This window comes from Oncorhynchus nerka, linkage group LG15 (genome assembly GCF_034236695.1).
Source record: "Oncorhynchus nerka isolate Pitt River linkage group LG15, Oner_Uvic_2.0, whole genome shotgun sequence".
Lineage (NCBI taxonomy): Eukaryota > Metazoa > Chordata > Actinopteri > Salmoniformes > Salmonidae > Oncorhynchus > Oncorhynchus nerka.
The window spans coordinates 16,210,521-16,222,081 of record NC_088410.1 but is presented as its reverse complement, the minus strand read 5'-3'; the positions used below and the strand labels follow the sequence as shown (position 1 = coordinate 16,222,081).

Below are 11,561 nucleotides of genomic sequence, written 5' to 3'. Positions count from 1 at the left end.
TTGTCCCTTACTGACAAACACACAGACTGTTGCCTCTTACTGACAAACACAGAGAGAGACAGAGAGACAGACAGAGAGAGAGAGAGACAGACAGAGAGAGAGAGACAGAGAGAGACAGACAGACAGAGACAGACAGACAGAGAGAGAGAGAGACAGAGAGAGAGAGAGAGTGAGAAATATATACTTGGACAAAAAGACCAGCCACCACCTCAGTCCCTTTAACTCTTTATTATTCCATATCACATCTTTATCCACCTTCTTCACTACTGTTCCATTCTACCATCTTTATCCACCTTCTTCACTACTGTTCCATTCTACCGTCTTTATCCACCTTCTTCACTACTGTTCCATTCTACCATTCCTCGTTCACCCAGTGATTCATTCCTTTGTTAACGTATCATGTCATTCATCTGTTCATCCAATAGGAAAGCCACAGGTAAGAGGCACTTAGAAAAATAGAAAAAGTCATTTTTTAAAAACAATGCAAAGAGTCTGAAACGGCATCCTATTCACTATGTGGTGCACTACCCCCTCTGATTGGCCCATTCAGGAAGCAGGTCCATTTTGATTGGTCCATTCAGGAAACAGGTCCATTTTGAATGGTCCATTCAGGAAGCAGGTCCATTTTGATTGGTCCATTCAGGAACCAGGTCTATTTTGAATGGTCTATTCAGGAAGCAGAGGCCAGATTGACAGCAAACTACCATTTACAATAGACTGGGCTAAAAGCCGGGATTGAATTAAAGAAGCGATAAGCAAACAACACTCAACAGTGATCCTTTTAAAGGGAATTTCCAAGATGTTTGCAGAGATTTGCGGTAAACGCAGCGGATGATGACCTTTTAAAAGTCACGTGCAGTGTCTTCCCTAACAGCAGTGAGCTTATCGACAACGCATCTTTGATTGAATCTCTTGTCTAACAACTATCTACTACTAACATTGATAACTGACGAGACACCTGGTATCTCTATTGACTACAGGGTTGGTGTCAATTCCTGTCCATTCAGATTTTATAGCATAATTAGCATTTCATCAAAATGAATTTCAAAAAGCTGCAAGCTAGAAAGGACTTACTGTAATATTCCTGCATAGATATTGAAGATCAGATCTAAAAATACAAATGTACATATGATCCAGTAAGAAGGTTAGAAACATTTCAAACAGTATAAAGAACTAAGTATTTTGTTATTAATTATGGAGTGTATTTGTTATTTAAAACAATGGAATAAGTGCTTCCATGTGAAGAAGTATTATTCACAAAAATCTGTTCCGTATTTTAAACCTGTTTGATTTGAAATTCTGTCTAATCCACCGGTTTGAACTAAGTTCATTAAAGTAAGTTAGAGTTAAGCAAAAAAATGTAGGTTTCATTTGTCTCTCTCTCTCTCTCTCTCTCAATCCCTTTGAAACATTGAAGGTATTAAACATTGTAACAAAGCTATAAAAAAAACTATGTGATCAAAAGTACATAGTGTTGCTTAAATGAAAAAAATAACATGACAATATGAATATTAAGAGAGAATACATGAAATAACAATAACATGACAATATGAATATTAAGAGAGAATACATGAAAGACAGGCTTGAATCATGTTAGGGAATAAAACATTAATGTTACGCAAAGTGTGTCTTTGTAGTCAAAGGACATTAAGAGTGGTAAGTGTTCATTCTGTCTGTCTGTCTGTCTAGTCCAGCAGTGAAGGCTCTGAAGGGCGTATGATGGTGGGCCGGCCTGGGGCCGCTGGGGGTCTTCTGTTATAGAGGAGGACAGAAGGAGGGAGAGAGAGGGAGGAAGGGAGGGATGGAGGGAGAGGAGGGAGGGAGGGGAATGGAGAGAGAGGGAGGGAGAGGAGAGAGGGGAATGGAGAAAGAGTGAGAAAGGGAGGGATGGAGGGAGGAAGGGAGGGATGGAGGGAGAGGAGAGGAGGGAGGGAGGGGAATGGAGAGAGAGGGAGGAAGGGAGGGATGGAGGGAGGGAATGGAGAGAGAGGGAGGAAGGGAGGGATGGAGGGAGACGAGGGAGGGAGGGGAATGGAGAGAGAGGGAGGGAGGGATGGAGGGAGAGGAGGGAGGGAGGGAGGGGAATGGAGAGAGAGGGAGGAAGGGAGGGATGGAGGGAGGGGAATGGAGAGAGAGGGAGGAAGGGAGGGATGGAGGGAGACGAGGGAGGGAGGGGAATGGAGAGAGAGGGAGGGATAGAGGGAGAGGAGGGAGGGAGGGGAATGGAGAGAGAGGGAGGAAGGGAGGGATGGAGGGAGACGAGGGAGGGAGGGGAATGGAGAGAGAGGGAGGGAGGGATGGAGGGAGAGGGAGGGAGGGAGGGAGGGGAATGGAGAGAGAGGGAGGAAGGGAGGGATGGAGGGAGGGGAATGGAGAGAGAGGGAGGAAGGGAGGGATGGAGGGAGACGAGGGAGGGAGGGGAATGGAGAGAGAGGGAGGGATGGAGGGAGAGGAGGGAGGGAGGGGGAGGGAGAGGAGGGAGGGAGGGGAATGGAGAGAGAGGGAGGAAGGGAGGGATGGAGGGAGAGGAGGAAGGGAGGGGAACGGAGAGAGAGGGAGGAAGGGAAGGATGGAGGGAGAGGAGGGAGGGAGGGGAATGGAGAGAGAGGGAGGAAGGGAAGGATGGAGGGAGAGGAGGGAGGGAGGGGAATGGAGAGAGAGGGAGGAAGGGAGGGATGGAGGGAGAGGAGGTAGGGAGGGAGGAGGATGGAAAGAAGCAGGGAGGGAGAGGAGGGAGGGAGGGGAATGGAGAGAGAGGGAGGAAGGGAGGGATGGAGAGAGAGGAGGGAGGGAGGGGAATGGAGAGAGAGGGAGGAAGGGAGGGATGGAGGGAGAGGAGGGAGGGAGGGGAATGGAGAGAGAGGGAGGAAGGGAGGGATGGAGGGAGAGGAGGGAGGGAGGAGGATGGAGAGAAGCAGGGAGGAGAGGAGGGATGGAGGGAGAGGAGGGAGGGAGGGGGATGGAGGGAGAGGAGGGAGGGAGGGGAATGGAGAGAGAGGGAGGAAGGGAGAGGGAGGGAGGGATGGAGAAAGAGGGAAGGTGGGATGGGGGAAGCAGGGAGGGTGGAAGGAGAGGGAGGGAGGAGAGAAAAATATATGTATCATTCCCACAACTCATGATACACGAAACCCCCACAACTACCACAACCACTACCAACAAACCCCCACCACAACCACTACCACTACCACCAAACCCCCACCACCATCACTACCACAACCACCAAACCCCCCACCACCATCACTACCACAACCACTATCATCACCAACATCACTACCACAACCACTACAAGCACTATCATCACTACCACAACCACTACAACCACTATCATCACCAACATCACTACCACAACCACTACAACCACTATCATCACCAACATCACTACCACAACAAGCACTATCATCACTACCACCATCACAACCACTACCACCATCATTACCACAACCATCACTACTACCACAACAACCACTACCATCACTACCACCACAACCACCAAACCCCCACCACAACCACTACCATCACTACCACAACCATCACTACCACTACCACAACTACCATCACTACCACCACAACAACCACTACCACCACAACCACCAAACCCCCCAGCACAACCACTACCATCACTGCCACAACCACTACCATCACAACCACCACAACCACTATCACCACAACCGCTACTACAACCACAACCACTATCCCAATTCCCTACCACAACCGCTACTACAACCACTACCACTATCCCAATTCCCCACCACAACCACTACCACTATCCCAATTCCCCACCACAACCACTACCACAACCACTACCACCACTACTACCACCACCACTACCACTACTACCACTACCACCACTACCACCACCACTACCACCACCACTACCACCACCACTACCACCACTACTACCACCACTACCACCACCACTACCACCACCACTACTACCACCACTACCACTACTACCACCACTACTACCACCACTACTACCACCACTACTACCACCACTACCACCACCACAACCACTACCACCACTACTACCACCACCACAACCACCACTACTACCACCACCACAACCACCACTACTACCACCACTACCACCACCACTACTACTACCACCACAACCACCACCACTACCACTACTACCACCACTACCACCACCACTACCACAACCACCACTACTACCACAACCACCACCACTACTACCACCACTACCACCACCACTACCACTACCACCACTACCACCACTACTACCACCACTACCACCACTACTACCACCACTACCACCACCACTACCACCACCACTACTACCACCACTACCACCACCACTACTACCACCACTACCACCACCACCACCACTACTACCACCACCACAACCACCACCACTACCACTACCACCACTACCACCACCACTACTACTACCACCACCACTACCACCACCACTACCACAACCACTACTACCACCACTACTACCACCACTACCACCACCACTACTACCACGACTACTACCACCACCACTACCACTACCACCACTACTACCACCACTACCACCACCACTACCACCACTACCACCACCACTACCACCACCACTACCACCACCACTACCACCACCACTACTACCACCACCACCACCACTACCACAACCACCACCACTACCACTACCACCACTACCACCACCACTACTACCACCACCACTACCACCACCACCACTACCACAACCACTACTACCACCACTACTACCACCACTACCACCACCACTACTACCACGACTACTACCACCACCACTACCACTACTACCACCACGACCACTACTACCACCACTACCACCACCACTACCACTACTACCACCACTACCACCACCACTACCACCACCACTACCACTACTACCACTACTACCACCACTACCACCACCACTACCACTACTACCACCACTACCACCACCACTACCACAACCACCACCACTACCACAACCACCACCACTACTACCACCACTACCACCACCACCACTACTACCACCACAACCACCACCACTACCACTACCACCACTACCACCACTACCACCACTACTACCACCACTACCACCACTACTACCACCACTACCACCACCACTACCACAACCACTACTACCACCACTACCACCACCACCACCACTACTACCACCACCACCACCACTACCACTACCACCACTACCACCACCACTACTACCACCACCACTACCACCACCACCACTACCACAACCACTACTACCACCACTACTACCACCACTACCACCACTACTACCACCACCACTACCACTACCACCACTACTACCACCACTACTACCACCACGACCACTACTACCACCACTACCACCACCACTACCACTACTACCACCACTACCACCACCCACTACCACTACCACCACCACTACCACTACTACCACCACTACCACCACTACCACAACCACTACTACCACCACTACTACCACCACTACTACCACCACTACCACCACCACAACCACTACCACCACTACTACCACCACCACAACCACCACTACCACCACCACTACTACCACCACCACCACCACCACCACTACTACTACCACCACTACCACCACCACAACCACTACCACCACTACTACCACCACCACAACCACCACTACTACCACCACTACCACCACTACTACCACCACCACCACCACCACTACTACTACCACCACAACCACCACCACTACCACCACTACTACCACCACTACCACCACCACTACTACCACCACTACCACCACCACAACCACCACCACTACTACCACCACCACCACTACTACCACCACAACCACCACCACTACCACCACTACTACCACCACTACCACCACTACCACCACTACACCACCACTACCACCACCACTACTACCACCACTACCACAACCACTACTACCACCACCACCACTACTACCACCACTACTACTACCACCACAACCACCACCACTACCACTACTACCACCACTACCACCACCACCACCACTACTACCACCACTACCACCACCACTACTACCACCACTACCACCACTACTACCACCACTACCACCACCACTACCACTACTACCACCACTACCACCACCACTACTACCACCACTACCACCACCACCACCACTACTACCACCACCACAACCACCACCACTACCACTACTACCACCACCACTACTACTACCACCACCACTACCACCACCACCACTACCACAACCACTACTACCACCACTACTACCACCACCACTACTACTACCATGACTACTACCACCACCACTACCACTACCACCACTACTACCACCACTACCACCACCACTACCACCACTACCACCACCACTACCACCACCACTACCACCACCACTACTACCACCACTACCACCACCACCACAACCACCACCACTACCACTACCACCACTACCACCACCACTACTACCACCACCACTACCACCACCACCACTACCACAACCACTACTACCACCACTACTACCACCACTACCACCACCACTACTACCACGACTACTACCACCACCACTACCACTACCACCACTACTACCACCACTACTACCACCACGACCACTACTACCACCACTACCACCACCACTACCACTACTACCACCACTACCACCACCACTACCACTACCACCACCACTACCACTACTACCACTACTACCACCACCACTACCACTACTACCACCACTACCACCACCACTACCACAACCACCACCACTACCACAACCACCACCACTACTACCACCACTACCACCACCACCACTACTACCACCACAACCACTACCACCACTACCACCACTACCACCACCACTACCACAACCACTACTACCACCACTACCACCACCACCACCACTACTACCACCACCACCACCACTACCACTACCACCACTACCACCACCACTACTACCACCACCACTACCACCACCACCACTACCACAACCACTACTACCACCACTACTACCACCACTACCACCACTACTACCACCACCACTACCACTACCACCACTACTACCACCACTACTACCACCACGACCACTACTACCACCACTACCACCACCACTACCACTACTACCACCACTACCACCACCACTACCACTACCACCACCACTACCACTACTACCACCACTACCACCACTACCACAACCACTACTACCACCACTACTACCACCACTACTACCACCACTACCACCACCACAACCACTACCACCACTACTACCACCACCACAACCACCACTACCACCACCACCACCACCACCACCACTACTACTACCACCACTACCACCACCACAACCACTACCACCACTACTACCACCACCACAACCACCACTACTACCACCACTACCACCACTACTACCACCACCACCACCACCACTACCACCACAACCACCACCACCACCACCACTACTACCACCACTACCACCACCACTACCACCACCACTACTACCACCACTACCACAACCACTACCACCACCACAACCACCACCACTACTACCACCACCACCACTACTACCACCACAACCACCACCACTACCACCACTACCACCACCACTACCACCACTACTACCACCACCACTACCACCACCACTACTACCACCACTACCACAACCACTACTACCACCACTACTACCACCACCACTACCACTACCACCACTACCACTACCACTACTACCACCACCACTACTACCACCACCACTACCACCACCACTACTACCACCACCACTACCACAACCACTACTACCACCACTACTACCACCACTACTACCACCACGACCACTACTACCACCACTACCACCACCACTACCACTACTACCACCACTACCACCACCACTACCACTACCACCACCACTACTACCACCACTACTACCACTACCACTACCACAACCACCCCTCTGAATGTAACATCACTAATAAAAGTGACCTATTGTGACAGAATAGACCGTTCTAGCAGTTCCAGCCTCCATTCCTCCAGAGGTAAGTGGGGTTGTTTGCACTGGCCTGCCCAGGAGCAGAGCTCTTACCTGGGTATGCCGGGGGGCAGGGCTGGGGGTACCCTGGCTGGGCGAGATGGGATCAGGGGGACATTGACGACAGGGTCCGCTGCACTGTAGGTGTTGACTGGTGGGGGTCCGGGCCGAGAGGGGATGAGGGGCGCCCCGAAAGCTGGGTTTTGGGGACTGGAGGGAGGAGGGGCGGCGGTGGGGGCTCTTGCTGCCGGCGGGCGACTAGGAGGGGGACAGCGGCCGGGGCTGGTCTGGCCTGAGGAGGGGGCTGGAGGAGGGAGGGGAGAGGGGGTGAGAGATAGAGATAGAGAAGGGGGAGATAGAGATAGGGGGAGATAGATAGGAGGGGGAGAGACGGAGAGGGGGAGGGAGAGACAGAGAGGGGGAGAGAGAGACAGAGAGGGGGAGAGAGAGACAGAGAGGGGGAGAGAGAGACAGAGAGGGGGAGAGAGAGACAGAGAGGGGGAGAGAGAGACAGAGAGGGGGAGAGAGAGACAGAGAGGGGGAGAGAGAGACAGAGAGGGGGAGAGAGAGACAGAGAGGGGGAGGGGGAGAGAGAGAGAGACAGAGAGGGGAGAGAGAGACAGAGAGGGGAGGGGGAGAGGGGGAGAGAGACAGAGAGGGGAGAGAGAGACAGAGAGGGGGAGAGAGAGACAGAGAGGGGGAGAGAGAGACAGAGAGGGGGAGAGAGAGACAGAGGGGGGAGAGAGAGAGAGAGGGGGGAGAGAGAGAGGGGGAGAGAGAGACAGAGAGGGGGAGAGAGAGACAGAGAGGGGGAGAGACAGAGAGGGGGAGAGAGAGAGACAGAGAGGGGGAGAGAGAGACAGAGAGGGGGAGAGACAGAGAGGGGGAGAGAGAGACAGAGAGGGGGAGAGACAGAGAGGGGGAGAGAGAGACAGAGAGGGGGAGAGACAGAGAGGGGGAGAGAGAGACAGAGAGGGGGAGAGACAGAGAGGGGGAGAGAGAGACAGAGAGGGGGAAATAAATATATTTATATTCACAGTTTCACAAACTTACACGTGAGAGCCTAGTGTGTGTTTTCACATGCGAACTGTATCTGTACATGTGTACATGTGTGTGTGTACATGTGTGTGTTTACATGTGTGTGTGTGTACATGTGTGTGTACATGTGTGTGTGTGTGTGTACATGTGTGTGTTTACGTGTGTGTGTGTGTGTGTGTGTGTGTGTGTACATGTGTGTGTGTACATGTGTGTGTGTGTGTACATGTGTGTGTGTGTACATGTGTGTGTGTGTGTGTACATGTGTGTGTGTACATGTGTGTGTGTTTACATGTGTGTGTGTACATGTGTGTGTGTGTACATGTGTGTGTACATATGTGTGTGTTTACATGTGTGTGTGTTTACATGTGTGTGTGTGTGTGTGTACATGTGTGTGTGTTTACATGTGTATGTGTGTGTGTGTACGTGTGTGTTTACATATGTGTGTGTTTACATGTGTGTGTGTGTGTGTGTGTGTGTGTTTACATGTGTATGTGTGTGTGTGTACATGTGTGTGTTTACCTATGTGTGTGTGTACATGTGTGTGTGTTTACATGTGTGTGTGTGTACATGTGTGTGTACATGTGTGTGTGTTTACCTATGTGTGTGTGTACATGTGTGTGTGTTTACATGTGTGTGTGTGTACATGTGTGTGTGTGTACATGTGTGTGTGTTTACATGTGTGTGTGTACATGTGTGTGTGTACAGGTGTGTGTTTACATGTGTGTGTGTGTGTGTGTGTGTGTGTGTGTGTACATGTGCATCTCTCTCTGTTACCTGGGTTCCTTGGTCCTCCAGGTGTCATCTACAGGTGGAGGTACAGGAGCTGACACTGTGGTTGTACTGATGTCTCCTATGATCAGCAGGGCTTCTTTCAGAGCATGGTACATCCTCAACATTTCATCTCTCCTCTGAGCCTGGTCAGCTGACTCCTCCATCAGACTGCCCTGGTCCCCACAGGAATACAGGTAGGCCAACAACTCCGAATGGATGAAGTCTTTAGCCTAGTGAAGGAGAGGGGGATGGGTGAGGGAGAGAGGAGGAGAGGAGATAATTAGTACATCAAATTCCACAGTTCCCCACAGGAATACAGGTAGAAATCTTTATCCTAGAGAAGGAGAGAGGAAGAGGGGGAACGAGGGTAGTGAGAGAGAGAGAGAGAAGGGAGGAGAGAAGAGGGGGAACGAGGGTAGTGAGAGAGAGATTGAATGGAGGAGAGAAGAGGGGGAATGAGGGTAGTGAGAGAGAGAAAGAGAGAGAAGGGAGGAGAGAAGAGGGGGAACGAGGGTAGTGAGAGAGAGATTGAATGGAGGAGAGAAGAGGGGGAATGAGGGTAGTGAGAGAGAGATTGAAGGGAGGAGAGAAGAGGGGGAATGAGGGTAGTGAGAGAGAGAGAAGGGAGGAGAGAAGAGGGGGAACGAGGGTAGTGAGAGAGAGATTGAATGGAGGAGAGAAGAGGGGGAATGAGGGTAGTGAGAGAGAGATTGAAGGGAGGAGAGAAGAGGGGGAATGAGGGTAGTGAGAGAGAGATTGAATGGAGGAGAGAAGATGGGGAATGAGGGTAGTGAGAGAGAGAAGGGAGGAGAGAAGAGGGGGAACGAGTAGTGAGAGAGAGATTGATGTGTGGTTGACATAGTCTGGTGTGTTCACATAGTCTGGTGTGTTCACATAGTCTGGTGTGGTTCACATAGTCTGGTGTGTTCACATAGTCTGGTGTGGTTCACATAGTCTGGTGTGGTTGACATAGTCTGGTGTGGTTGACATAGTCTGGTGTGGTTCACATAGTCTGGTGTGGTTCACATAGTCTGGTGTGTACGTGTGGTTGACATAGTCTGGTGTGTTCGTGTGGTTCACATAGTCTGGTGTGGTTCACATAGTCTGGTGTGGTTCACATAGTCTGGTGTGGTTCACATAGTCTGGTGTGTTCACATAGTCTGGTGTGTACGTGTGGTTCACATAGTCTGGTGTGGTTCACATAGTCTGGTGTGGTTCACATAGTCTGGTGTGTTCGTGTGGTTCACATAGTCTGGTGTGTTCACATAGTCTGGTGTGGTTCACATAGTCTGGTGTGTACGTGTGGTTCACAGTCTGGTGTGTTCACATAGTCTGGTGTGTTCGTGTGGTTCACATAGTCTGGTGTGTTCGTGTGGTTCACATAGTCTGGTGTGTTCGTGTGGTTCACATAGTCTGGTGTGTACGTGTGGTTCACATAGTCTGGTGTGTTCACATAGTCTGGTGTGGTTCACATAGTCTGGTCTGGTTCACATAGTCTGGTGTGTACGTGTGGTTCACATAGTCTGGTGTGTACGTGTGGTTCACATAGTCTGGTGTGTTCACATAGTCTGGTGTGTTCACATAGTCTGGTGTGGTTCACATAGTCTGGTGTGTACGTGTGGTTCACATAGTCTGGTGTGGTTCACATAGTCTGGTGTGGTTCACATAGTCTGGTGTGTTCACATAGTCTGGTGTGGTTCACATAGTCTGGTGTGGTTCACATAGTCTGGTGTGGTTCACATAGTCTGGTGTGGTTCACATAGTCTGGTGTGGTTCACATAGTCTGGTG

At 51.4% G+C, this 11,561-nt stretch overlaps 1 protein-coding gene across 1 annotated transcript in view; it reads right to left on the bottom strand.

Annotated features, from left to right (window-relative positions):
• Window positions 1-213: 213 nt before the first annotated feature.
• Window positions 214-11,561, bottom strand: part of dnm2b (dynamin 2b) — a 74,141-nt gene continuing 62,793 nt past the window's right edge. Inside the window, exons 19-21 of the mRNA XM_065001096.1 lie at window positions 9,776-10,002; window positions 8,018-8,275; window positions 214-1,752 (exon numbers count right to left, since the gene is read on the bottom strand). Coding sequence (XP_064857168.1) covers window positions 1,686-1,752; window positions 8,018-8,275; window positions 9,776-10,002 — 552 coding nt within the window. The 3' untranslated portion in view covers window positions 214-1,685. The remainder of the gene's footprint in view (window positions 1,753-8,017; window positions 8,276-9,775; window positions 10,003-11,561) is intronic.